The following is a 27,963-nucleotide window of genomic DNA, read 5'->3' on the forward strand; positions in this document are numbered from 1 at the left end:
GTGTGTATATCTTACGTTGTACACAATACACATTTAATATGTACACATTATAATATTTCATATGCACATGCACGTTTTTTGTTTTCTCAATTAATTTTATCCATAGATACCTCATCTTTTTAATACACCAACCAGATTAGTTCTCATATTCTACGTGATGGATTACAAATTTGGACGTAGTTTGATAATTTATTTCGCGGTTATACTTGCCAAAGAAGAAAATGGAGAATGAGTGTCCTGTTTATCCAATTTTCCAAAACATAAATCATGTTTGTTGGAGCATCCGGGTTCCCCCTCTTCCCGCCAAATATGCTCTTCACTCTTCCCATGAAAATCTCCACTCCCCACATACGCTTAGCAATTCGCTGATTCGTAAATACAAACATTTATACATAACTATCCTGCAATTTTCGCCAAATAAAATTGGTTAGTGATCTATTTTCATGTATGCCACGGGACAATGAAATTCTTGACGGTGAAGCCATGTCGGATTTTGATTCGCGGTAGGACTACAACCCTTTTGGGGATTTCGATCCCGAAGCCCCACCCGCCTTTGCCTTTGATCATCCCCAACAGGTTGAATTTACACGCCCCCCCTAAACGCTCACACAAGTCGCTGTTTTATTCGAGTTGGGTTCAGTCGAGTGATTTCACGAGCCGGTGGATTCGCACAAGTTTCAGTTTGGTTCGCAGTGTTGCGCCGAACCCTAGGCGTTTTTCCACCCAAATCGGGCTGAACGGGGAGAATTCGGATGGGAAGGCCCGGGTTGTGGAGAAGATTGATTTGGATGCGGTAAATAGAGAGGGAGTTGAAGAGTCTGAGCATTTGGAAAAGGGAAATGGTATTTCTGGCAAGGAGTCCGGCGTTGAAGAGCAGGCGTGGAAGTTGTTGAAAGAGTCCGTTGTTACGTATTGCGGGAGCCCTGTTGGGACCCTGGCTGCCAATGATCCTAATGATAGTTTGCCGCTTAATTATGATCAGGTGTTCATAAGGGACTTTGTTCCAGCGGCTCTTGCATTTTTGCTCAAGGGGGAGAGCGAGATTGTGAAGAATTTCCTCCTCAATACCCTGCAGCTGCAGGTGATTTTATGGTGTTTATGTGTTTTGTGTTTGCTTCTTTCCTTTTGCTTGAGACCATATTTATTGGGCTTTAAGCATCTATTGTGTTTGAAATGTCTTTAGGGGGTGTTTGATTGGAAGGAAGGAATTAAGGTGAAAAGGAATTATAATTCGGTGGGAAAAGAATAAGGTGTGAATAAAGTAGGAATTCAAATTACAGGTATGCAGGTGGGAATAAAGTAGAAATTCAAATTACAGTGTTTGGTATGTAAGAATAAGGTATGAAATTGAAAGGGAATAAATAATACAATGACTGAAATGCCCTTATGTAATAATAATAATAATAATAATAATAATAATAATAATAATAATAATAATAATAATAAAAGGAAAACAAAAATAAAAGGACGAAAGGAAAACAAAAATAAGATGACGAAAGGAAAACAAAAATAATGGGGAAGAAACAACAGGCCGAAAGAAAGGAAAGGAAAAGAAAAAAGAAGGGAACGAATGATGAATAGGGAAGAAACAAGGAAAGAAGGAAGTACAGCTAATAAGACAAAAGAATAAAACGGTCTTCACATATATTTTCTTCTCCCATCAAAACAACGAATTTCAATTCATAGGGGAGGTATGAATTAGAATTCAGCATTTGGAGGGAATTGCAATTTCTTCCAACCAAACGGCGTAATTGGACCTTCCACAGAATTGCAATTCAATTACACCCAAATTACATCCAACCAAACACCCCCTTATAGTTATATACTATTTGGGTGGGGTTGCTAGGCACAATACTGCTATGCCAAAAATTATAGCCCAAGACGAAACTTTATTTCTTCACCGCCACATTTTGTAGAGGTAGGGTGCTGGATTTGGCCCGTTACCGGTCTCCGCCTAACAATTCTCTCTCCTAACACCTAGGCAATTTATATCGTGCACCAAGGTGCACATTGCATTGTGCGTCCCGGTGCAAAACGACATTGTTTTGTACTTTTTTTGGGAAATTTCGCTTTCCGTGTCTGTTGTTAACTTCTTAAAAAAAATGTTCTCATGTTTTGAAAATGTACATAAGCGTATAACAGAATGTACATAATTGTATAACAGAATACACACTCTTTTTTGAAAAGATAATACACATAATCTAACATAATACATAATACACATAAACTTTTAACTCTTAAAAAAAATCTCATGTTTTGGATGTACATAATTGTATAAAAGAATATATATAATTGTATAAAAAAAATATACATAATTGTATAACATAATGTACATAATTATATACCAGAATACACATACATGGTCACGTCAACCCCTCACACAACTTAACAAAACGACGTTGTTTTGGAGGCGCGGGGTGCACCGCGGTGCACGGTATAACGATTGCAACAGCTACCACTTGTTAGGATTAAGCGCTTACCACCAATCATTATTGTGTGGACCATATTTTGTCTACTGTAAAATAATATACATTCAGTACAAAAATAATGTACATTTAGCATATTAAAAATGTATTTTTTTTTGGTCCACATAACATTCTGTGGACCATGGTCCACACAATAATTTGCCGCTTACCACTACGCCAAAAGCTATAGCCCACAACAAAGGCCTAATTTTATCTCCTTACTGCCACATTTTTAGAGGCGTGTTGGGCTTCCCCCTTCGCTGACCTTAGTTTGTTACCGGCCTCCGCCCAACAGCCAACAAAAACAATACTTTTGCTAATCATTTGTTTTTACTTGATCTAGGACTTCTGGGATTTCTTTAAATATTTTTATATCTATATTTGCATTCATGAACATTGCTCTTGCCTGTTGCTATTGAGATAAATGAGTTCTCATGCTTCTGCTTCCAATTTGATTTATGGCTTGGAATTTTAAGCTTTAAAGCAAATTGATGTCTTCCGTCTTTTTGCCATCTTTGTAACTAAAATTGGTATGATCAACCATATTATTCCATAACCAATTAGAGTCACAGTTAGAAACTGGAATTCGTAAAAATGATGCATATGTTTTATCTATTGACGGAATTCATTGGTTTCTTGTTTGTGATTTTAGAGTTGGGAGAAAACAGTTGACTGCTTTAGTCCAGGGCAGGGGCTGATGCCTGCAAGTTTTAAAGTGAGAACTGTGGCTCTTGATGAAGACAAGTTTGAAGAAGTTCTTGATCCTGATTTTGGGGAGTCAGCTATTGGCCGGGTTGCACCTGTTGATTCAGGCAAGTTCCTTTTACTACCTATGAAGTAGTTTTTTGTCATTGTTGTGTAGAAAGTGTTTTTGTTGTTTCGTATAAAAGATCAGTCCTTTCATTTCTGAAAACTCATCCTTGATATCGACTAACAAGAACAAGCTTAAAAAGATTCCTTAGTTAGTACAAAGGAATAGAGAAACATATGGAAAGGAGGACTGCTTAATGGTGTTAACTATATGGTTTTATAGGACTCTGGTGGATTGTCGTGTTGAGAGCTTATGGGAAGATCACTGGTGACTTGTCCTTGCAAGAAAGAGTGGATGTCCAAACCGGCATTAAACTCATACTGAACTTGTGTTTGTCGGATGGCTTTGACATGTTTCCTTCTTTGCTAGTCACTGACGGCTCGAGCATGATAGATAGGCGAATGGGGGTTCATGGTCACCCACTTGAGATTCAAGTAAGTAGAAAGTATTAGTAAGAGTATACTTTCAAATTTACATGTAGCTTCTGTGGTTTTAGTGCTCCTGTATTTGCTTTTGCTATTTGCCAGGCATTTCACAGAAAGAGGAAAAAGAAGGATTTCTATCCTATTCATAAAGTGCTTATATAGAGGCTATCTGTCTTTGGCATGACACAATGTATATTGTAGGCCTTATTTTACTCAGCTCTTCGTTCTGCACGAGAGATGCTTGGTTTAGACGAAGGGTCCAAGAATTTGGTGAGAGCCGTTACCAACCGGCTCAGTGCTTTGTCATTTCACATTAGGGAATACTATTGGATTGATAAGAAGAAGATAAACGAAATATACCGATATAAGACAGAGGAGTATTCCACAGAGGCAACAAACAAGTTCAATATCTACCCTGAACAAATTCCTAGTTGGTTAATGGACTGGATTCCCACAGAAGGTGGTTATCTCATTGGCAATTTACAGCCAGCTCACATGGACTTCAGGTTCTTCACGCTTGGGAACCTCTGGTCCATTATCACGTCGTTGGGTACTCCAAAACAAAACAAGGCCATCCTACGTTTGATTGATACCAAATGGGATGATCTTATGGGCCTGATGCCTGTTAAGATATGTTATCCGGCTTTGGAGTCTGAAGAATGGCGTATAATCACCGGAAGTAACCCAAAGAATACGTGAGTTTTTTCATACTCTTTAAATCTGCATATTTGTACTAAGTTAATGTTTTTTTTAATAATTATTTCGACCACTGCAGGCCATGGTCGTATCATAATGGGGGATCGTGGCCAACACTTCTGTGGCAGGTAAAACTTGTGATTTGCTTGAACCCCAGCAGAACACAATGTATTTAAATCAATAATCTGATTTCACTTGAATAGATTGAGCCATTGGATAATATCAATATCATGTCTCATACCTAAAGAACTTGTTATTGTACATGCATACATTATTACATACATATCTGTGTGTGTGTGTCTAAATCTGATCAACAAATATGCTATTATGTCAACATGGTTAAACACTAGTTGTTAAGGCTTTTATGGAGCTGATTTTAGCATATTCTTGCATTACTTCAGTTCACATTGGCATGTCTAAAGATGGGCAGAGAGGATTTGGCTTCTAAAGCAATTGAATTGGCTGAAAAACGGGTGGCAGTGGACCGTTGGCCTGAATATTATGACACCAAACACGGTAAGTTCATAGGAAAACAAGCCCGCCTCTACCAAAACTGGACCATATCCGGTTTTTTGACGTCTAAAATGTTTCTGGAGAATCCAGAAAAGGCATCCCTGCTGATTTGGGAAGAAGACTATGACCTTCTTGAGAATTGTGTGTGCAGTCTTAGTAACTCTAGCCGGAAAAGGTGCTCTCGATCTGCTGCCAAGTCGCAGATCCTTGTATAGCTAGTGAGCAAGCACAAGGCTTTCATTGCTGTACAGCAAGTAGTCAGAGCATAGGAAGTAAAAGAATGGGTGTTCTTAGCTTCCTCACACCAAAAGTAGAAGAACTAACTTGATTTGTAAGTATTGTAATTGTAATTGTAATTGTAATAGTTGGATGATCAATGATGATGAGAATTGAGAGGAAGTAATTAAAAGATACATGGGGCTAGCTAGAAAAATTCTTCATGTAAATGTAATTTATTAACGCACATCTTCAAGGATTTCGACCTGCAATTTATAACATCACCTCATCTGTGTTTGAATGCTTGTGCAGGAGGTGAAAACTGATTGAGCTTAAATTAAAATATTTCGATTAATAAATAAATTATGTTTCTTTTTGGCATTTTAACAACCACTCTGATCCTTTGCCAAAGGATCCGGTCTACCAAAACGACATTTAGATTATGTACTTTTAAGTACTTACAGTTAACCTATTATGTATTTCCAATTTATTTTAAATGTATGCAATTTGTATGTCGTTTTGGATCAGTTCACAATAATGCAATATGGACATGGACCCTGGTCCATGGTATAATGTGTCATCCTTTGCAGGATAAACCTAGACTCTAATGGAACCAAATGCCCCTTAAAAGGTTGTTCTAATAAATTATGCAACTACTTTTTAACATCTATCTTAACAGAGTAGCAAAAGTTTTAAAACAAGTATATTAACATTTGAATCATATGTTATCTTTTTCTTTGTTTGGTTGATCATTATTCCTCTTAAGTAATCCACAATTCATTTTGCATTATATATATAATTTGGGATTATGAACACATCGAATTTGAAAGTAAGTAGAGGAGTTATTTACCAGAAGTCCTTACAAGAACAGTGGCCATTTCTGAAATGATGGTATCGCATTCTATCTCTCATTATTATGTCTCTCTTGTACACTTTTGAAATGAGTTTGGTTGCAGTGTGGCAGTCCTCACACACCCTCAGATTCTTCACGATTCGGATAGTTGTTCCCGGGGCAGTCTTCAGGATTCCATATGCCATGGCTAGTTTCTCGCTGTGGTAGGTAAGCGCGGTTTCTTTCTCTTCCTCACATATATCAAACACAATTTCTGATGTGTTAGGCCTGTAGCCTTCCAAATGAATCCTCTCCATCATCTTCTGCAGCATTGGGTTGATGTCCTCCATTTCGGGATGCGACCCGTCTCCCATTTTGAACTCATGCACGCATCCATCGAGGCATATCGTGCTAAATCCTGCACTCGTTTTCACTCCTCTTTGTTTCATTAGCTTCCTCAGTCTGCTAACTTCATCGAATTTCCCTGCCTTGCCATAGATGTTTGATAACAGCGTATATCGCCCACTGTTCTTTGGCTCCATTTCCAGCAAGATGTTCCCGACTCTCTCGCCTAACTCTACATTTCCATGTATCCTACAGCCACCAAGAAGAGCCCCCCAAACGGCTGCATTTGGCACCATAGGCATAGAATTGATCAAATCCTCCGCGTCATTTAATAGCCCTGCCCTTCCCAATAGGTCTACTGCACAGCCATAGTGCTCCATTGTTGGTTCAAATCCATAAGCTTCCTTCATAGTGATCATATATTCGAGGCCTGTATCAACGAAACCGGCATGAACACAAGCACTAAGAACCGCCACAAGAGTGACCTCGTTAGGCCTAAATTCCTCCCTCTGCATTTTCCAGAAGAGCTGTAATGCATCCTCTGCTCTGCCATGCATTGCAAGCCCTCCAATCATTGCATTCCACGTAGAGATTTCTTTCTGTTTCGTTCTCTCAAAAGCGTCCCATGCCAGGTCTAGGCGCCCACAATTCGCAAACATATCCACCAAAGAAGTACCTAAAACTGCATCCAGGGGAATGGAATTTTTCCTAATGTATGAATGAACCCACATCCCTTGATCAAGAGCACCTAGCTTAGCACAGGCTGCTAGGACAGATGAAAGAACAAACTTTTTCAGCTCAGTCTTCTCCCTTTGCATTTGATTGAATACTTCTAAGGCCTCTTTACAACGCCCTTCTTTGTTATAACCATCAATCATTGCACTCCAAGAAATTTCATCCTTTTCAGGCATTTCATCAAACAGCTTCTGGGCTTCATCTGTCATCCCATTTCGACAAAACCCACTGATCATCGCATTCCATGAACCACAATTCTTGTCCCTCATACACTCAAACAACACCACAGCTGCCCCTACATCTCCACATTTCATGTACCCGTCAAGCATAGCATTCCCACAAACAACATCTGATAATGCCCCACTTGCATCAAACATATTCCGCGCTTCATTACACAACCCAAATGAAGAATACATCTGAATCCCAGCACTTGTTATGTGCCCATCCGCGCCTACCCCATATTTCACCGCGTGCGCATGAAACTGCATGCCTTCTTGAAAAGCTTGTTCCCTGGTGCAGGCTTTGAGCAGTGGAGGATATGTGTACTTATTAGGCTTAGCAGAGGCGGAAACAACCATTTCATAGTACACAGAAATGGCCGCGCGTGTGTCTTTGTTGTCTACGCACCCTTTGATCAAACAATTCCACACAAAAACATTGGGGTTTGGAGTTTGCTGGAAGACACCCATTGCACATACGAGGCTGCCAATTTGAGGACTTGCATAGCACTTCACTAAGGTCCCGGCAACATAGTGGTCTTGGAAAAGACCTGTTTTTAGCGCTAAGCCATGAACTTGGGTTAGATGTTTGAAAGAAGCAGCGCATTTTGTGTTGAGAAGATTCAAGATTGCTTTCTGGGAGTAATTGAAATTGGGTAAGGCTTCTGTTGTTTGGCGGATTTCGTTCGCTAGATGATAAGGTAGCTCCGTCGCGCTCATCTTTAATCTCTTTTGTGTGTCTGTGTGTGTTTCAGTGTTTTCACGGCCATTCAGTATTTGTACAATGGGAAGTTGGAACCAATGAAACTTAATAATATTTCTCTTATGTCCCATTTTATCTGTCATAGTTACTATTTATTGATCAAATCAAACTCTTTTTTTTTTTTAGTATCTTTTACTCATTTTTAAATTTAATTTTTTATATTTAATAATATTTTTAGTGTAGTTTCTAAATATATAAATTTTGTATACTAATACTAAACTTAATATTATGAAAATTTGAATTAAAAATAACTTCAGTCAAGTCTCGTTAACCGAACTAGACACATAAAATGGAACGGATGAAGTATAATCTATTGGTATTATTTCACTTTAGTCCTTGCACTGTTCCATAACTGTGAACAGGTCACTTGGAAATATTTTCTTTTGGGTGCAGAAAGGGCACAACCCTAGAGTTATTCAAAGAAGCACTAGTCTCCTCATAAACTAGGCATCCCCACTTCATCACTTCAGACGCGCTCAACAAGCTCTCTCAACAGGCAGGAAGATAAGAAGTAAAGGTTCCAACCATTGCCATAGTTTTTGGCAAGCCAGTCTACGACTTGGTTTTGTTCACGAAGAACATGACAGTACCTTACAGACCAAGTCCTCTCCATCCAACTTCTTCATTCAAGAATCAAATTAGGCAGAGGACCTCCACCTTTCGTATAAAATTCTGAGTTATTTATCTGTCGGACCAAATTGGTCAAGTCGCTTTGTAACATCACTTTGTCATAGCCTAAGCTCCAAGCCCTCTTAAAACCATGAAGTAAAGCCCATTCAAGCCTTAGCCATATCCACACTTGATACTGCTAATTATACGTAAGCAATATAAAATAACACGAGACCAATTAAAGCAAGTAAAACCTTTATTGATCACGGTAGAGGCCCTAAGTACAATCTACTTGGTTGCTCTGAGTACCGACTGAGTGCGGTCGGGATTCTCTAGTAACAACCTATCGATCGTCCAAAAGTCCTCTACACTGTAGCTACTGTGGGCATTTATAGCCGCTGTGCCGGAGACAAGATCCCAGCTGCTCGGCATGTCTTCCACGTAGCCACCACGTGCCATCCTCCTGGGTGCCCTGCCTGTCGATGTAAAGAGCCGCCACGTGTCCTTCGCCAGCTCTTTCGCCAAAGGGCTACCGCTCGGTGGTCGACACCGTCGCTCGGGCAACTCCGGTCGGTCTACGACCGGGTTCTTCTCGTGGAGCCCGACCTGTTACCTGCAAAGACAAGGAGAAAGAGACAAAAGGCTCCTCGGTCGTGGTGAAGCTATGTCGGTCGGGATATTCCCTACCAAGAGCCCCCCAGCCCGGGCCTTTTTGATCAGTCGGGAAAAACGGGACGGGATGAAGAAGCCCAACTGTCAGCCACCAAGCCGACCTGCCAGCTGTCATTCCCTCCTATGCCACGTGTCGGCCTCTGCCGGCCTCGGCGATCCCATCCGTCGCCTCGGATTCAGCGCGGGTCGTGTCAGGCAAGTTGGCCCATTTCCCGCCTAAATGCCCTCCTATAAATAGGCCCTTGAGGCCCTCATTTGAACTTTCCTCACTCTTTCGCTTCAGTCGGTATCCTCTAAGAATCCCGAGCAGAGCATCTCAGCAAGGCGGTCAAGCAAAGCAACACTTCAGATCTTCTTCCAAGCTTCCTCACTCGGTAAGCTCTTAGCTCTTTACTCTTTGTTTACTCTTTACTTAGCGTAGAAGTAGGATAGCACTAACTTCGAGCTAACTCCCCGAACCCTGTACTAACTCCCGACCGACCTTTAGGTAGAACTATGTCGGACTCGGATAGTCAAAACGCCTCGATCGCGGGCTATGACGAGGAGGTCGAACGTATCAGCGACGAGGAAGTGAACATTATGTCCTACACTCCCGAAGCCAGCCCCCGAGCAACGTCAGCTCCCGATCGAGCTGTCGAGCATAACAGCGCATCAAGCTCCTCCGGGACATCGAGCTCTAGCTCTAGCGGATCGGGGAGCTCCAGCGAAGAAGAGGAGGAGAGAACCACGTCAAGCGGGCGTGGTTCTCCGACCAAGGGCGTTAGGGAAACGCCTACCCGGGTGGTTGGGGACCACCCGGAAGCTGCTTCTCGAGGAGGTGATCGAGGAAATACCCCCGAGCAGACCGAAGAGGACCCGGCCGGGCCGGCCACACCAGCCGTCGAGCTCGAGTTCTTGAACAGCGAGAGTGTCGAGCAAGAGATGAGCCTGCTGACAAAAGGCGAAGCGGCTCGGATTGCTGAAATACTCCGGGGTCGGGTAGAATTCGACACGAGCCGGCAGCTGGGGAATGTGATTGACAGGCATCGGGGCAAATGGATCGGGATGCACTACGACTCCCTGATGGCCCCGGTCGCCATTCCCTTCACTCCCCTCCTGAACGCCTTCTTGGCCTATTACCGGGTCGCCCCGGCCCAGGTCTGCCCGAACGCACATCGGATCCTCGCCTGCTTCCCGCAGATATGTGCTCGGCACGGGGCCGAGTGCACGATGGAGTTGTTCAACTTCATCTACCAGATCAAGGTTCTCCCGGGCCGCTACGGGGGTGGGTTCCTGATGCTGCAGTCCCGAGCAGATATGTGCTCCATCAAAGGCCTGCCCGGGAACAACAAGGGGTGGAAGAACAAAATTTTCTCCATCAAATACGACCCCTGGATCCTTCCGGTCGACCGTGCTTGGAGCAGCCACTTCAGAAAGCAAGTGGTGCCGGTCGAGACGCAAGCGCTGAGGGACACGGTCAGCCGGATTTCGAGCGAGGTGCATGAATACACAACTTCCGGACGGCTGAAAGTCTCGCAGTCGCCATGCTCCCGCCCCCCACGTACGAGCTGCCGGAGAAGTACCTGCCCGTTCCGATGGGCGTGACGGTCGCCAAGCCGTCAAAACGAAAGAAGAAAGGTTTGGCACGAGCTACTTCTCTCGACCTGGCTTATTACCTCGATCTAACTAACTTTCTTGTTTTGCAGCTATGGCCGAGTTCGGTGATGAAGACACCGCCCTTCCCCCGCCGGTCAAGATCTCCCTCGGCGGGAAGAAGAAGGCCAAGACCAAAGCGGCCGGGGAAAAGGAGATTCCATCTGCCCGACCTCTGAGCGCCTCGACCGTGACGACGGGCGAGGGCTTCATCGTGGAGCAGCCGGACGTCCTGGTCACTCGGGTGGAGGTCGCCCGGGGCAAGGAGAAGGTCGCCGACCAGGGCGCGGCCGAGGTGGGTAGCTTGAAGCGCCGCCGTGAGCAGCACAGCCCGAGCCCCTCGGTCGGGCGAGAGAAGGAGTCTACGTCCGTGCTGGCACGGATCGGCAACGCCGCGCCGGCCCGAGTGGATCTGGGGAAGATGACCCCAAACCAGGTGGCTGAACGGATCGGCCACGATCTGGCCGAGGTGAGTTTCCCAACTTATAACCTCCTTTGCCCAAGTATCTTTGACCGGGCTAACCTTGAATATCCTCTTTGTATTGCAGATCTCCCGGGCGACCCAACTTCTTCAGGGTCAAGCTATGCTGGCCGAGGAGGCTGATCACCACAAGAAGACGGCTGCTCGTCGTCTGAAGGAGATCAAAGAGCTCCAGGCCGAGCTGGAGAAAACGCAAAAGGCCCTGAAGAAGGGTGACGAGGAACGGGTGCTTGCCGAGAAGGTCGCCAGCCGGGCGATTGGAGAGGCCAAGGAGCTGAAGGCCCAGCTCGAGAATCCGAGCGAGCTGGCGCGGGCAGCCTTCAAGGACAAGGACCTGGGCTCGGCCTTCCTCACTGAAGCCCGGGGAACAGCGATCGGTGAAGAGCTGATCGTCTCGTTCGGCCGCTGGGGTTTTACGGCCGGGAAGCGGAAGATGCTCGAACGAGTCCGCACCCGGTTGGAGCAAGCTTTGGATGGGGAGGACCTTCAGCTGGTCCTCTCGGTCTTGCCCCCAGACCTAGCCGATCCCGGTCCCTCTCCCTTCGCCCCGAAAGCCAAGGCGTCCGAACCCGGGGCATCGTCGGCGGCCCCATCGAGCGAGAAGGAGGCAGCTGCTGGAGCTCGGGAGGCGAAGAAGTAGGCTAGGCCTGTCTCCCCTTTTTGTAATGACGATTGATCGGGAGCCCGGTCCCGAATTGTACCGGGCGCCTTTTGTCGATTAATAATATTTATTTTTGCTCTAATCTTGCGTCGTTCGTCTTTTATCTTCTTGCTTTTCACTTTTCGCAAACCGATCATAATCACTCGACCACTTGGCCTTTAGACCCGGTCTCGCGACACTCGATCCGCTCAACGCCCGATCTTACGACCTTATGGCCTGGTCGTGCGTTCGATGTTTCGACTTCAAAACTGGCCAACCGATCAGGTTTACCCGATCTCCGGGCCTTTGTCGAAAAAACTTCCAAGCCTCTACGGTCGGAATGTAACCGAGCGACGGGCCTTGTACCACACTTCCTTATCCCAGCCCCCACACTATTGTGCGCTCGAGGCACGAGTGGGTGCGATAGTGGACAGAAGTTGGACGGATCGGGGAATAATGCCGAGAGCTCCTGGCTTCCCCGATCGGTGGCGTGACTTGAGTGTCCGCCTATGTGGAGCGCGTTTTGACCGGTCGACAGACTTCGCCCGATCGATTGAATGTCGAACTGATCTGCTCATGACGAGGGTGAAAGAAAATAACCGATCGTGCCGCCGCATACAAACGGTCGAGCAATCATTGATCGTATATACATTAAACTTTCCCGCTCGCAGGCGGTTGAACTAATTTTACAACCATAAAATTTACATAGAAATGACGACCGGGACTAACTCGCAGGTCCAGCCCCCACTTCGTCTAAAAATACAAAAAATAGGCTAATGCCTAAAAAGAACGAGGTGCTCGGAATTCCAAGTCCCCTCTATTAGCCGACCCGTCGTTGTCTCTAGTCGGTATGTTCCCGGCCGGATGACAGCGTTGATGATGTACGGCCCTTCCCAGTTCTGAGCTAGCTTTCCCCCATCTAAAGGTTGACTGGCCTCCCTTCGTCGTAAGACATAATCTCCGACTTGAAAATAACGAGGGTTGACCCGAACGTCCTTCGAGCTCTTGACGCGCTTCTGGTACTCGGCCATACGCCGAGCGGCTAGCTCTCTTTTTTCTTCGACCGCATCGAGATCCACAGCCATGGCGTGTTCATTGTCCTCCGCGTTGTAGGTTCTCTCTCGATCGGTCGGGATCCAAGCCTCGATCGGGAGCCGGGCTTCAGCTCCGTAAACCAGGGCGAAAGGGGTCTCCAAAGTAGCTTCCCTCGGGGTCGTCCGATAAGTCCATAAGACATATGGCAACTCATCGGCCCAACTACGACCGGCCGAGTGTAACTTCTTTTTCAGACCTTCCAAAATCGTCCGGTTAGCATTTTCCACTTGTCCATTTCCCTGCGGGTAAGCGACAGACGACCGGACATGAGTCGTCCCGATCGTGGCCAAGAAATTCTGAAAATATTGGCTCACAAATTGGCGACCGTTATCGCTGATGAGATGTACGGGCACGCCAAAACGGGAAACGACATTACGCCAAAGGAACCGAGCACACTGCTGAGATGTGATCGTGGCTAAGGGCTCGGCTTCTATCCACTTGGAGAAGTAATCAACGGCGACGATCACGAACCTTCTCCGACCGGACAGCTGAGGAAAGGGGCCCAAGATATCTACCCCCCACCTAGCGAAAGGAATTGCGGTGGTGACCGGCTGGTAGAAGGTTGCCGGTCGTCCAGGCATCCGGGCGTACAGTTGGCACGTCTCACATTCCCGAGCTAACTTTTCACAGCCTAGCTGGAGGGACGGCCAATAGTACCCGATCAGCATAATACGACGGGCCAGGGATCGACCTCCCTGGTGTGAGGAGCAGATTCCCGAGTGCAGCTCCTTCATGACTAACTCGGCCTCGAATGCGGTCAAGCAACGCATAAGGGGGCCTCCATACGATCGCCGATAGAGACGACCGTTCACGACTTGGAATCTCGGGGCTCTCAGCTTGGCTTTTCGAGCACGTTGCGGGTCGTCTGGGAGTCGACCGTGCTCGAGGTATTCCTTCAGATCGATGATCCAGCTATCTTCCACCGGTTGGATTGGATTGACCGGCAGGCGATGGATACTGTGTTTGGGGATCACCAAGATCCGAGCTATCTTCGACATGTGTTCCGGGGCGTCTTGGGCCAATTTGGACAAGATATCCGCATCGGCGTTATCCAATCGGGGTATATGTCGGACGGTATACCCCCGGAACTGAGCGAGCTTTTCCATGGCGAGGTCTCGGTACAACTGCAAACGCTCACCATTGACTTCATAATCTCCGAGAACTTGCCCGACCACGAGCGCAGAATCTGTCTGGGCTCGGATGTATTCAGCCCCCAAGTCCCGAGCGCATTGCAAGCCATTTACGAACGCCTCATACTCGGCTTCATTGTTGGTCGGGTGGAACTGATACATGAGAGCAAAATAGACTTTGAATCCTTCTGGGCTCGTGATTACTACTCCTCCCCCTGCTCCTTTTTTGCTACTTGACCCGTCAATAGCCAACGACCACCACTCAGCCTCGGGATCCGCAACTTCAGGAGGCCGGGCATCTCGGGCGGTGCATTCAACCAAGAAGTCAGCAAGGGCTTGACCTTTGATAGCAGGTCTTGGTCGGTATTCGATCGCGTATTGGGTCAGCATTAACGCCCATTTGACTAGGCGACCGGATGAAGAGGCGGTGCGGAGGACTGGTCCGATCGGCTGATCGGTCAACACGCGAATCGCTCGACCCTGGAAGTAGGGAGCCAATTTCTTCGCGGCTATGTAGAGGGCGTAGACGACCTTCTCTAACCGGGAGTACCGGAGCTCGGGACCATGTAGCGCGTGGCTTACATAGTACACCGGTCGCTGGACCCCTTCCGGATCGGTTCGGCACAATACTGCGCTTACTGCACGATCGGAGACGGCGAGGTACACGTCTAGCTCTTCTCCGAGCTCGGGCTTTGAGAGCACAATAGGTGACATGAGGTACTCCTTCAACTCATCAAAAGCTGCTCGGCACTCTTCGTCCCAGACGAACCCATTAACTTTTCGCAATACCTTGAAGAAAGGTAAAGCGCGCTCGGCTAACTTGGAGAGGAACCGGCTGAGGGCTGCCAACCGACCGGTCAATTGCTGGACCTCCCGAACGGTGGAAGGTGGTTGCATGTCCAGAATCGCTTTTACTTTGGCCGGGTTGGGCTCAATTCCTCTCTTGGTCATCATGTAACCAAGGAACTTGCCGGTCCGAACCGCGAACGTGCACTTGGTCGGGTTCAGCCGTAACTGGTACTTCCTCATGATCTGGAAGCACTCCCGGAGGTCCCGAGTGTGGTCGGATCGGTCACGACTCTTGACCAGCATGTCGTCAATGTAGGCCTCCATCGTTCGGCCCAATAGATCGGCAAAGAGCATATTGACCATTCTCTGATAGGTCGCTCCTGCATTCCGGAGGCCGAACGGCATTACTCGGTAGCAATACAGCCCGTCCGGGGTTACGAAGGCTGTCTTGCTCTCGTCTTCATGGTGCATCATTATTTGGTGATATCCCTTGAAGGCATCCATGAAGCTCATCAACTCGGCCCCGGCCGTCTCGTCGACCATCTGGTGAATGCTTGGTAGAGGATAAGGGTCAAGCGGACAGGCCTTGTTGAGGTCGGTGAAATCAATGCACATCCTCCAAGCTGGGGGCTTCGGAACAAGGACAATATTAGCCACCCACTCGGGATAGATCACCGGTCGGATGTGCTCGATCGCCGCCATCTTTTTGACTTCCTCTCTGACAAATTCGCGGCGATCGGAGGAGAGATGTCGTGTCTTCTGCACGACCGGCTTGGCTGCGGGATCGACGGCTAACTTGTGACAGATGACCGACCGATCGATCCCAGGCATGTCTTCGGGCCCCCACGCAAAGATATCAGCGTATTCCCGGAGTACAGCCAGGACTTCTGCCCGGAGCTCGGGGGTGAGGGCTCGGCCAATCTTTATTTTTCTGTCCGGGCGGTCCTCGGACAGGGGAACTTCTTCTATCTCTTCGGAAGGCTCGGGCTGCTCCTTCCGTTCCTTGGCCTCCTCCTTGGCTATAGTATTCACCCGGGATGACGGACCGGCGTCACGTCGATTAACCGCTCGGGTGTAGCACTTCCGGGCGGATTGGACATCGCCACGAACCACACCGACCCCATTAGGGGTAGGGAATTTCATGCACAGGTGGGGCATAGAAATTATCCCACCGATCTTCATAATGGCGGGTCGGCCCAAGATTATGTTGTGGACACAATGGAGGTTGACCACAACAAACTCCAGCTCCGTCTTGATCGACTTTGGAGGCGTGCCGATCTCTACGGGGAGCGTTATCTTTCCCTCGGGGTAGATCAAGGCCCCGGTAAATCCCGACAGTGGTACACCGACCGGAGTCAGCTCCTTCCTGTCGAGGCCCAGCTTCTCGAAGACGTCCAAGTAAAGGACGTTCACACTGCTGCCCGTGTCCACCATAACCCTTTGGACATCCGTCCCCTTGACATCGATTGTGACCACCAGCGCCTCCATGCCGTGGTCGCTGCTGCTAGGTTGGTCCTCAAGGGTGAAGGTTATGGGCTCCATCTTCTGCCTCTTCCCGGTCTCCCGGGAATCCACTATTGCGACCGGGCAATTAATCCGCGGTCGGGAAGCATCTTCCAGCCCACCAAAAATAACGTGGATGGTAGGCTTTCCGGCCGGGCGGCTACCGGACGGAGGGTCAGGGTCCCGTCGGTCATCATGACGATCGTCCCTTCGATCGTCTCTTCGGTCCTGACCCGACCGATCAGAGCGGTGATGAGATCGCCTGTGATCCCTCCGATCGGTATTTCTCTTGCTGTCTTCTCTCTTCCCCACGCACTTGTCCAATTTTCCCAGATTGAGCAAATCTTCCAACAATTGGCGCAAGTGGGTACACTCCTCGGTGTCATGCCCGGCGCATCGATGGTAAGCACAGTGCTTACTCTTATCAAGGCCGTCTCGATCGGGATGGGGGAGTTTGATGAGGTTGCAGGACTGGGCATATTGCATGGCCTCCGCTGCGGATCGGTTCAAGGCCGTAAACTCGCCATGCCTAGTGCGGGGTCGGGGATTGTCATCTCCCGATCGATGTTCCGCCCGGCCGGCCGGTTTACGGGAGGAAGAACCGACCTCCTGCGAGCGCTTGACGGCATTCGCCTCACCTGCGTTAGCATAATCAGTGACCCTTCGGAGGGCCTCCTCATATGTGGTCGGGGGGTGGAGGATAAAATCCTGGTATAGATACCCTGCCCGGAGGGAGATGTGAAGCATGTGAGTGGCGGTCGCATCATCCATGGGCTCGACCTCCCCGACCGCTGCCTTCCACTTGATGAGGAAGTCGGTCAAGCTTTCCCCTTCGAGCTGCTTGGCCTTTTCGAGGTACATATAGGACTTCCTCACCACTTTGGAAGCAATGAACTTCCGTACAAACTTGATCGCCAGGGTCTCAAATTTGTCGATCGACCCCGGGGGCAGGGTGCGGAACCACTCTGCTGCCCGACCGGTGAGGGTTGAGTAGAAGGCCCTGCACCTTACGACGTCTGAAACGCCCTTCAGCATCATATTGCTGAAAAAATCATTCACGTGAGCCTCAGGGTCTGTCCGACCGTCGTAACTCTTCTCTCCCGAGACCTTTAAGTCGAGCGGGTAGGGCTGAGCCATTACCGCTGCTGTGAAAGGCGTCTGGTGTAGGGTCGATCGGTCGGTCGGGGGTGCTGTAGGATACGCACTCCTGAGCTGCGCAACTTCGGCCTGGAGATTGTAGAGCAATCCTCGGGTCTCGTTGAGCTCGGCGTTCTGGGCGGCTTGGGCTGTATCCCGAGCGCGTCGACGTCGATGTGATCTCGATCCGCTGTATCCGGATGAAGCCTCGTGGCTAGCTTCCTGCATTTGTACGTCCTCTTGCCTGGGATTCGGGTCCTGGGGTCCCAGACGCTGGCGCATCTCTGGTCGGAGACGATCGAAAGCTACCGCACGGGCAACCTCCTCAGGGTCCTCCGCTTGAACGGCCTGAGCTGGTGCCTCCATCGCATCGGCATCCCCCGACCCCAACCGCGAATGAGCCGAGCGTCGAGCCCGGGAAGTGGACTGACGCTGCGGCTCTACTTGTGCGATCGGTTGTACTGGAGGGGCGGCGGCTGGAGCTGTATATGCAGGCGTATATGGTGGATAACCACCCGGGGAAGTGTAATACATCGGTTGGCCTGGCCAATACCCGTATGGTGGAGGTGGGACTGGGTACGGGTACTGGGCGGGATACATCATCGGCTGCTGCTGGTATGGCAGACCGGGTGGTGGGTATCCCGGTTGTATGTAATTTACCGGCTGCTGGGCGGCCGGGTATGCATTTGACGGATGCGGTGGTGAAAGGTTGAGGTTGAGGTCCATCGTCTGACCCTGCTGTTGGGTAGCATAGTGGTCGGAGGAGCTCGCCGCATCCGCCTGGTCGTCGGCGAAGTTGTTGTGTGCCCACGGATACATGTTGGTATGGTGATCGGGTGCTCGTCAAGACGTTGGCTTGTTGCACGGATCCCCACGGACGGCGCCAAAATGATACTGCTAATTATACGTAAGCAATATAAAATAACACGAGACCAATTAAAGCAAGTAAAACCTTTATTGATCACGGTAGAGGCCCTAAGTACAATCTACTTGGTTGCTCTGAGTACCGACTGAGTGCGGTCGGGATTCTCTAGTAACAACCTATCGATCGTCCAAAAGTCCTCTACACTGTAGCTACTGTGGGCATTTATAGCCGCTGTGCCGGAGACAAGATCCCAGCTGCTCGGCATGTCTTCCACGTAGCCACCACGTGCCATCCTCCTGGGTGCCCTGCCTGTCGATGTAAAGAGCCGCCACGTGTCCTTCGCCAGCTCTTTCGCCAAAGGGCTACCGCTCGGTGGTCGACACCGTCGCTCGGGCAACTCCGGTCGGTCTACGACCGGGTTCTTCTCGTTGAGCCCGACCTGTTACCTGCAAAGACAAGGAGAAAGAGACAAAAGGCTCCTCGGTCGTGGTGAAGCTATGTCGGTCGGGATATTCCCTACCAACACTACAATCCCCTAAGTTTCTCTGGAATCTCTCAATTTAGTCATTGTTGTGATTTCTAATAACTTCCAGATAGCTTGCTAACTTCACCCGTTTGTTCCAGCTTACGTGCTACCCAACTCACATTGGGTTTTCTCAAACAATGAAGGCTTCTCGATGGTGAGGCTTGGGGTCTCCTCAGACTTAGATTACCCTCCAAGGCAATGTGAACCTCTAAATTGTACTTCCTAATCCAAGCAACTTTTGGTTTTTATGAATCCTAGCATTCATAAACACGAAAGAGTTTCTCCATTTCCAAATATGCCACGCAGATTGATGAAAATCATGCTTTCCTCCTTTGGTTTCAAGAGTTTTTTTAGCAAAAAATTTCAACTTGTTGAAAGCTTCCTATCAAAATGTTGAGGTGGCATGACAACTCTCCATATATCTCCATGGCGACAGGGCATTTCTTGTTGGAAATCCGTTGGTGAAAAACAAATAATAATCCAATAAAATAAGATTATTATTTTTCTGAAAAAGAAGGGAAGGAAAGATGGAGAATTTGACTAGTGTTTGGTGTTGAGTTTTTAGCAAGAGTCAAGCGATCACTCATTCATTAAAACATTATTTGCCACCTCCCAAAAATGCTAGGAGCGTTGTGGCCTAGGCTTCCCAGGATAAAACTTGCTACGATTCAATGTTTGAGCACCCAAACAAGGAATCCTGCGAAGTAGAGCAAGATTATGAACACAGTATGTCTAAGAAAGAGTAGAAGCAGAGAGTTTTGAGGCAAAAAGATACTTTCTTGTTATGTGTAAATCTCTACTGCCCAACTCCTTATATAGAGGTGGGAGATTAAATAGCTTTTAATTAGGCACTTAAGGGCACCCCTCCACCTTCCTGTAACAGCAGCCATTAACATGAACATGGGTTTGAATTGACCACCCAACAGTCACAACAGGACAGGTTCGTGCAGGCCGAAACATACATCAAATACATTATGTGCACAACTGAAGGAGAAAACGCATCCAAATTGTACAAAAGAGTACACTGTATGATCTCTAAAACTTTATAAGCATGCCTTAAGTAGAGATCTCTTAATGTTAGCATAATGCTAACTATATTCCATGACTTCTTTATAAGTTAACTTTAAGTACTAAAATAGCCAAAAGATAGTCAAGTCACAGAAACATTCCAAGCCGAAACATACATCATGTTTCCAGTTTCGACCACCAGGCCGAAACAAAACATAGCTCTAGCGGCGCACATGAGCTCGGGCTTGATTTTTTATCTCGTTTCTAGTTGGAATTTGATTCGCACCCCCCCCCCCCCCCCCCCCCCCGCGAGAGAGCCTCTATGCTATACAATTCTACAAGCTCCAAAAGAGCTCTTGTATAAAAGGGGGGGGGGGGGGGGGGGGGCAAATCCTCTTTCCAAACCAATGTGGGACAAAAGCTCACTTTTCCCCTTTATTTTTCCAACTCAAATGGGTCTACTTTGAGAATCAATATCTCATTCACCCATTATCCGTTTTGAGCGTACAATATATCAATCTCTTCATCTCACTACGAAGAATCCGAATCCACTTTGACCCGACCCAAATTGGAAGTGGACCCCACTGATAATTGTGCCACAAAATAGCCACTTAACATGCCATTTTAAGCTATTTTTTTTCCAACAATCCCCCACATGAATAAAAAATTGATTTTCAGGGTATTTTGAAATCGGAAACAACTGTGTTCAAACGGTCGATCTCTGCATAGGATAGGTAGGGAGCCACTATACCCTTTGAACCTTCCCTTGTGAAGACATGTTTACTCTACTGGCTGTACGGTAGAACGCGATGTCTTTGAACCGACTGTCGTTTGTGTAGACGATGACATATCTCACATAGGAACCTCCCAACCGTGCTCTGTTCTCATGAGTGTGCCCGTTTTGATCGTGGGTCGCCGTTCCTAGTTCTGCGAGAGTTTCTAAAGAATTGTGCCCAACAATTCTCATTTGAAGCGATCCTCACTTCTCTCTTACATATGTGATTCTTTCTCGAGTATCCCGCATACTCAAGAATCATTAAAGCATCAACATGCTAGCCTCGTGCGGGAGTCACTGTTTTTAACAAGGAGTGGTAGGGAGTCCGAGACCCCCACAGTGACGCGCTCCGTTTCATAATTTAGTTGTCCCATTGAACCTAGGTGCCAGCTAGATTGGGTATCCACTATAGAACTTTTTAGTACAAAGGCATTAGACTCATTCCTCGTGTCAACTTCTCCACAACTTCTTTGCCTAACCCTTTGGTCAGCGGATCCGCTATATTGTCTTTTGACTTTACGTAGTCAATCGAGACAGCACCAGTTGTGAGCAGTTGTCTAATGGTATTATGTCTACGACGCACATGTCTAGACTTACCATTATACATATGACTCTGTACTCTCCCAATTGTGGCTTGACTATCGCAATGCACACATATTGAAGGTACCGGTCTTTCCCAATTAGGAATATCCTCTATAAAATGGCATAGCCATTCAGCCTCTTCACAACCTTTGTCCAAGGCTATCAGCTTAGATTCCATCATGGATCTAGCTATCACAGTTTGCTTAGAGGATTTCCATGCACCGGCTGCACCGGCTAGTGTAAACACATAGTCACTCATAGACTTAGAGTCCTTAATATCAGATATCCAGTTCGCGTCGCTATACTCTTCAAGTACAGCGGGATATCTCCCGTAGTGCAGCCATGAAATAAAAGTGAGGGATTAGGAATTTGTGAGACAGGTAATATAACTCCTATTTTAATGAATTTACTCTATTATAATGATAATGATCAACTTTTGTTGGTTAAAGTACACACGAGGTCCTTGTATTATAGTGTTTTGTTTAATTTAGTCCTTATATATTTATTTTGCTCACTTTAGTCACTGTACTTTTAAAAGTAATGCAATTAAGAACAATTGTTAACAGTGTTAATGTTACTGTTAGCTTATATTATGTTACCTGGCGCTGGCATCATCATTATCACATCATGATATTTATATTTCTACTCATATATTACTTTATAAATATTTAAAATCAATTATTTTTACTACCAATATATTAAATTAGTATGGCTAAAATAAATAATTACTAAAATATTCCTAATGAGATTTGGACACTCGTTAGCATGCTTGTAGTTATTTATTTTGGACATATTAATGTAATATATTAGTGGTAAAAATAATTAATTTTAAATTTTAAATATTTATAAAATAATATATGAGGTGAAATATAAATATCATAATGTGACAGTAATGATGTCAATGCCACGTAAACTAAGTTAACGGTAATATTAACACCGTTAACTATTGTCCTTAGTTTTATCACTTTTTTTTTTTTTTTTTTTTTTTTTTTTTTTTTTTTTTTTTTTTTTTTTTACATATCACTTTCCATGTAAGGGAGCAACTTGGTATACCACAAGTCTTTAATAGTTTTATCACTTTTTAAAGAGTAAATACTCAAAATGGTCCCTCAACTATAACTAAATTCACAAATTGGTCCTCGACTTTCAATTTTAACCAATTAAGTCCTTAACTTTGTAATTTTAACACGATTTGGTCCTCCGTCTATTTGACCGTTTGTTGACCGTGATCTCTGAGGATATATATGTAATTTCATTGCCGCCCGCCCTCATCCGCTGCCGTGACACAATCTATCGTGTTACATAACACCCCACTTTTCTTAACTCTTCGCTCAGGTACGAACTCAACTACATTGAATCCAAATAGGGGATGAAGAAAGACGACAGGATTTGGCAGATTGCTTTTGGCAGTGGATTTGAATGTAACAGTGCGGTCTGAAAATGCAACCGGAACCTTAAAAAACCGACAATGGACCATGAAATTACATATATATTCTAAAAAATCACAGTTAACAAACGGTCAAATAGACGGAGGACCAAATCGTGTTAAAATTACAAAGTTAAGGACTTAATTGGTTAAAATTAAAAGTCGAGAACCAATTTGTGAATTTAGCTATAATCGAAAGATCATTTTGAGTATTTACTCTTTTTTAAAATAGGAAGACTAAATTAAACAAAATAAAAGTATAAAAAATAAATTAACCAAATAGATATTTTTACCACTTTTGTCTATGCTATAAGTTGCCCTGGCTGGCATGAAGGACAGCTTTTTAACTAAAATGTAGCGGATAAGATGCTTTTAGGAAGATACCTTGAAACAGAGTTGACGAAACATCCAAGCGAAAAACAGTTGTAGTATTAGCCCACATGGCATATGAGGCGACAATTCATGGGCGCCGCCTACGAAACTGGAGTCAACGATTCTCCATTTCCGAAGCTCCAAAAATCAGGCGTCTCGGGGATACCGTTCGTCCACCACACCACCTGATACGCCGCCGTTCCGACCGATGAATCTCAAACTTCACTTTCTCACCGGGGTTTCCCTCCTCCTGCTCGCACTCGGGTCGACCCGGGTCAGGATCGTTACCGCACACGAGGAGTCCGGCGAGTGGCACTGCGACTCGGATGTGGAGGAGTCCCGAATCGTGGCCGATTTCCGGCCTGGACTCGTCACCCTCGACGGCCACGCTGATGACTGGGCGGATATTGACGGGTTCGAGTTCCCTCTCCTTCCCGCTCTCGACCCGGATAATGACCATCAGTTCGGTGGTGGAAAAATGACCGTCAAAGTGCTCTTGATTTTCACTATTACTGACTCTCTACACATATTTGTATAACTATTGATTTTTCACACAACATAGTTTCTTATTATTTACATTAAATCATTTTCTGTTTAGGCTTTGCACGATGGGAAAGATGTATACTTCATGCTGCAAGTAGATGGGGACTATGCTTACACGAAAGGGTTAGTTATTATCTTTCGTTTAAATATATAAATTCTCAGAAACTGTGCTAAGTAATTGTTTTTTTTTTTTTAATGTAATAAAGAAATACTTGGAATGAACTGATGTTGTATTGTGCCAGGCATGCATCTCCATTTTTAACTTTAGTTACATGTCTCCATAAATTTAAATTGTCCTGATCATCCAACATTTGAAATTTTTGAAAGGCTCCTGGTTATCAAACATCAATGAAAGTTCTGAAATATCTAGAATGCCTTATAGACCATGAACATCAAGGAGAGTATGTAAATATGCAACGTCTTCTCTTGCCCAACCATGCTTCCAAGAGGTGGGGATATGAAATTCAAATTCAGAAAGCTAGAATTTAGTTTTGGTGATCATAACTAGCTATACAATCTTTTTATTTTATTTTTATTATTTTTTAATTTTAACTTTTTAATGTTTTGACAAATACTTATTTATCTCTTGCAAAAGGTGTAACCCTTGTACCCAAAAATGTACTTCCTATAGAAACCTCACAATTATCTTGATAGGTCTATGAAATCTTCCTATAAAGTAAAAAGTTCTCTAGTAATACTTCATTTTGCTTTTGGTTGAAAGAAGTTTATGGTATTGCTATTAGTACATAGTGCGATAATTTATAAAACCACTTGAGTGGGAAAATGAGTTTGAATGCCTTTGTGATTGATAGGTTTTGAGATATCATTCGTAACACTATCCGTTCTTAAGTCCCCCAACGACATGGTTTTCCTCGGATAAATGAGAGCATACCTATCTTATAAAATATGAAATGTTTTATTATCATTTATGCGGTTCTATTGTTAAATCCAAATATCGTTGTTTTTTGGTAGTTACTTTCTAGTGAGTTAATATGTGTTTGTTTCTTATTAGAACATACCTGTCTTACAAATTATGAAACGTTTTATTGAATTTTACATGTGCTGAGGTAATAATGTGCTGTTTCTTCTCATGCAGAGATGATTACAAGTGCCCATCTGTAGCATTGATGTACCAAGTTGGTGAGAGTGCCACATATCATAATGTAAATGATTAATTATTAAAACTTTTTATTAGAGCTTGTTTTATTGGATTTTACATGTGCTGAACAAGAAACTTTACATATGCATATTTATTCATTAGGGAATATTTCTAGAAATATAGAAGGGGAATATAATAGGAAGATAACCTAAGAAAGAAGGTAATTTCCCTCCCATTTTGTCATTGTCTTTTCTTTCTAAGACCCTCCAATTTTGTTGGACTAGATGGGTGGATGTAAAGAATCACCTAATTCATGCAACGATAAAAGTTGTCGGGGCTTTGAAGTTGATATCATGCACTTCTCCATTGGAAATGCTATTCCCGGCAGACTTTATGGTGGAAATCCAATTGATAATAGAGATGGTAATGGAGATGACAGGTATATCTTCAACTCATATAGGGTTATCTGATCAGTTTAATTTTTGATTTTTTTGATAATATGTCTTGCTTCTTTGAACAGATTTGGTCATTTGGTTGATTTGTATGCTTGGAATCCACACTGTTTAAACCTTGACGGTGTTAGTCGCACAGGTAACTTTTGGTATCCCAGGTGTTTTGGCTCTTTAGTACAATAGTACCCTTGCAACTAAAACAAGACTTGGAGTTTGGGGTTTCAAGACCTTTAGGGGGTGTTTGGTTCAAGTTATTTAAGATAGCAAATGTTATATTTGCTTGGTTATATAACATTCCCATGTTAGGCACTTCTAATATGTGAGGGGTGATAGTTATGTTAATGACTTGCTTAATACCATAATTAAATTGTTTGTATCTTGTTTTTCAGGAAATGATTCTACTGCTCAGAATGACTGGAAAGGTGCATGGTGGCACAGTAGTTTCTCAGTGCATTCAGGTTACCATTTTTGACATTATATTATATGGTATTCTGTTTTTGTGGAGTGCAATTATTTGCCATTAAGAAACTGTTAAGAAAAATATTTTGTAATTGAAATTTGAAATACTATGTTCTCCCCCTTTCTATTACTTGCTCTCTTACCTCCATATAAATGAAATTGATGTATCTGAACTATTGATTTATTCTTATTCCAAAACCAAAATGTTTGAGAAAGTTGATTTGAGGGAAATTGATTTCAAACTTGGTACTTCGCATGTTTCATGGAATATATAACATCAAACTCTTGTGCTCTATAGTTTTCCATTAATGTTTCTGGTACTGGGAATTTTATTTCATAAATATGGAGTAGCTTAATACCTATTTCACTACATTGTAGTGTGCATTTTTTTTTTTTTTTTTTTTCCGATTTCTTAATATTATTGATTTCAGGGTTTTCTGAGGGAGACAGCCCATATGGATCATCCGGTAAGAAGGGCAGTTACTATTTTGAATTTGCAAGGCCTCTGAGAACAATGGATCGTCTTCAACAGGTTGAATGTCTATTCTATTACTCACTATTATCCAGTTTTGAGTTAGCGAAGTTGGTCATATTGGATCTGAAGTGAAAACATATTGGAGGTGTTTGATAAATGGTTGTTAGCTTATAGTTGTTAGCTGATTGGGTTAGTGGGTTTGACTAGTTGATAGGATTAGCTAATTATAGAAAAGTGTTTGGTAAATTAGCTGTTAGCTGATTATATACAAAATGACTTTCTCAAAAAGCTGATCGAAAAAGCTACATTGAGCAGCTTTTTGAATTTTAGCATTTTAGAACAATAGTTTTTACAAAAAATTAATTAATCAAACACTTATATTGATTGTTTAACCAAGTCAAACAGTTAATAGTGGTCAAATAAGTCAAAATTGGCTGATAGACTAACTATTTTACCAAATAGGGCCATATCGTTCTTATATTCAATTAGGGTAATTGGATATATTTAATCCCATCAAGAGAGTGGTTTTTGATCTTCATTACAAATTAAAGTTCATAAATCATTATGCATATTTTCGATCATTTGATGAATCTATCTGTCTGTTAACAATGTTGGGTTTGCGGAGTGTAGGATGTGCAGTTCACAATCGGGCAATCGAGCAAGTTCTCCGCTGCATTTTGGTATCCAGTGGATGGAAATGCATGGCATGGATCAGGACATTATACAATTAGTTGTGATTGGGCAGGTTTAGATGTAGCCCCAGGCTCTTCTCGTGTGGTGGCTTCAGCTTCAGATAGCTACTGGGATGTTTCTAGTGCCTTCGCTTTCCTCATATCACTCCTCGCCTTAGGCATTTCAGTATTTGTTGCTTACTGGGTTCACAACAAAAATACCATCCCCTTTACACCGATGGATCCTCTTTAATTACATTACATTTTTCAGAGACGAAACATGCGGGTATTCTTTCTATCTTTATAGAACCAACCAGTTCCTATATTTAAATTAAAACACTTCTCAATTTCACTTTAAATTCATTTTATGTTTTTTTTTTTTTTTTTTGAAGTATTAGATAATTTACATCAAGAGTTTGTTAGCTAATTGTATTTGTCTGTTATTTGTTTCTCAATATGATTAGAAAAAAAAGTACTCATAAACAATAATAAAAATAATATTATCCATGTTGTAAATTATTAGATGTGGAAATTACTAGAGAACTTTATATATTTGTATATGTTGGACGGAAGGATGATTAATAAGAGTATTTATTATTCTCTCAGTATTTTGTCTTTCTCTTTATCTAATTACTTTACTGCAATCAAAATCATATAACTATTCACGCGAGGATATATCTAATTTCACAACACGTTATCAACGAGTGTTCTATATCATCGGTGAATGATGAATACTACTTATAATGGTTATTGGCTTGTGTCATGATACATCATGAAAATGTGAGTTCACGTTGTTGTTGCTAAAATGTTTACATGTTTGCATGTGTAAGTTTACATTATATTATTTTTATATCTAACCTATGATATTAGAGTCGCATTATCTATGCTTAGTTGATTAATTATGGTTTCATATTATTGCTTATCATTTGCTCAAATCTCCATATCTAATCTAATCTAAACTATAATAAAGTTATATGGTTTGGGAAGTAATTAATGTTACAAT

General features: G+C 44.4%; 3 protein-coding genes across 6 annotated transcripts; 2 read left to right on the forward strand and 1 right to left on the reverse strand.

Moving 5' to 3' along the window:
• The first annotated feature begins 285 nt into the window (after positions 1-285).
• Positions 286-5,457, forward strand: LOC109174554 (alkaline/neutral invertase A, mitochondrial-like). Of its 3 annotated transcripts, XM_019323769.1 has the most exons (7): positions 286-1,081; positions 3,118-3,277; positions 3,499-3,710; positions 3,903-4,396; positions 4,477-4,525; positions 4,799-4,913; positions 5,001-5,457. In XM_019323769.1, the coding sequence occupies exons 1-7, from the start codon at positions 461-463 to the stop codon at positions 5,123-5,125; spliced, it is 1,776 nt and encodes a 591-aa protein (XP_019179314.1). In that variant the 5' UTR covers positions 286-460; the 3' UTR covers positions 5,126-5,457. The 3 variants fall into 3 exon arrangements, with proteins under 3 accessions (XP_019179314.1, XP_019179313.1, XP_019179315.1); XM_019323768.1 differs by having other exon boundaries at positions 4,799-5,456; XM_019323770.1 differs by lacking the exons at positions 4,477-4,525; positions 5,001-5,457 and having other exon boundaries at positions 4,799-4,934.
• A 357-nt stretch (positions 5,458-5,814) lies between these two features.
• Positions 5,815-8,058, reverse strand: LOC109174553 (pentatricopeptide repeat-containing protein At5g66520-like). The gene has a single exon (XM_019323766.1). It carries the CDS (start codon positions 7,974-7,976, stop codon positions 5,973-5,975), a length of 2,004 nt encoding a protein of 667 aa, XP_019179311.1. The 5' UTR covers positions 7,977-8,058; the 3' UTR covers positions 5,815-5,972.
• A 15,136-nt stretch (positions 8,059-23,194) lies between these two features.
• LOC109174334 lies at positions 23,195-27,302 on the forward strand. 2 transcript variants are annotated; one of them, XM_019323566.1, is made up of 8 exons: positions 23,195-23,751; positions 23,860-23,927; positions 24,901-24,967; positions 25,188-25,342; positions 25,424-25,494; positions 25,745-25,813; positions 26,246-26,346; positions 26,920-27,302. In XM_019323566.1, the coding sequence occupies exons 1-8, from the start codon at positions 23,470-23,472 to the stop codon at positions 27,211-27,213; spliced, it is 1,107 nt and encodes a 368-aa protein (XP_019179111.1). In that variant the 5' UTR covers positions 23,195-23,469; the 3' UTR covers positions 27,214-27,302. The 2 variants fall into 2 exon arrangements, with proteins under 2 accessions (XP_019179111.1, XP_019179112.1); XM_019323567.1 differs by lacking the exon at positions 26,920-27,302 and adding an exon at positions 26,752-26,858 and having other exon boundaries at positions 26,246-26,396.
• Positions 27,303-27,963: the final 661 nt, after the last annotated feature.

The sequence above is a fragment of the Ipomoea nil genome, unplaced genomic scaffold (genome assembly GCF_001879475.1).
Source record: "Ipomoea nil cultivar Tokyo-kokei standard unplaced genomic scaffold, Asagao_1.1 scaffold0642, whole genome shotgun sequence".
NCBI lineage: Eukaryota > Viridiplantae > Streptophyta > Magnoliopsida > Solanales > Convolvulaceae > Ipomoea > Ipomoea nil.

Excerpts from the sequence above, each read along its gene's own strand:
- LOC109174334 (XM_019323566.1), top strand. The coding sequence starts at position 23,470 with ATGAATCTCAAACTTCACTTTCTCACCGGGGTTTCCCTCCTCCTGCTC. Across the intron at positions 23,752-23,859 it reads GTGGAAAAATGACCGTCAAA|GCTTTGCACGATGGGAAAGA; the intron begins GTGCTCTTGATT and ends TTTTCTGTTTAG. Across the intron at positions 23,928-24,900 it reads GACTATGCTTACACGAAAGG|AGATGATTACAAGTGCCCAT; the intron begins GTTAGTTATTAT and ends CTTCTCATGCAG.
- LOC109174553 (XM_019323766.1), bottom strand. The coding sequence starts at position 7,976 with ATGAGCGCGACGGAGCTACCTTATCATCTAGCGAACGAAATCCGCCAA.
- LOC109174554 (XM_019323768.1), top strand. The coding sequence starts at position 461 with ATGAAATTCTTGACGGTGAAGCCATGTCGGATTTTGATTCGCGGTAGG. Across the intron at positions 1,082-3,117 it reads TCAATACCCTGCAGCTGCAG|AGTTGGGAGAAAACAGTTGA; the intron begins GTGATTTTATGG and ends TTGTGATTTTAG. Across the intron at positions 3,278-3,498 it reads GGTTGCACCTGTTGATTCAG|GACTCTGGTGGATTGTCGTG; the intron begins GCAAGTTCCTTT and ends ATGGTTTTATAG.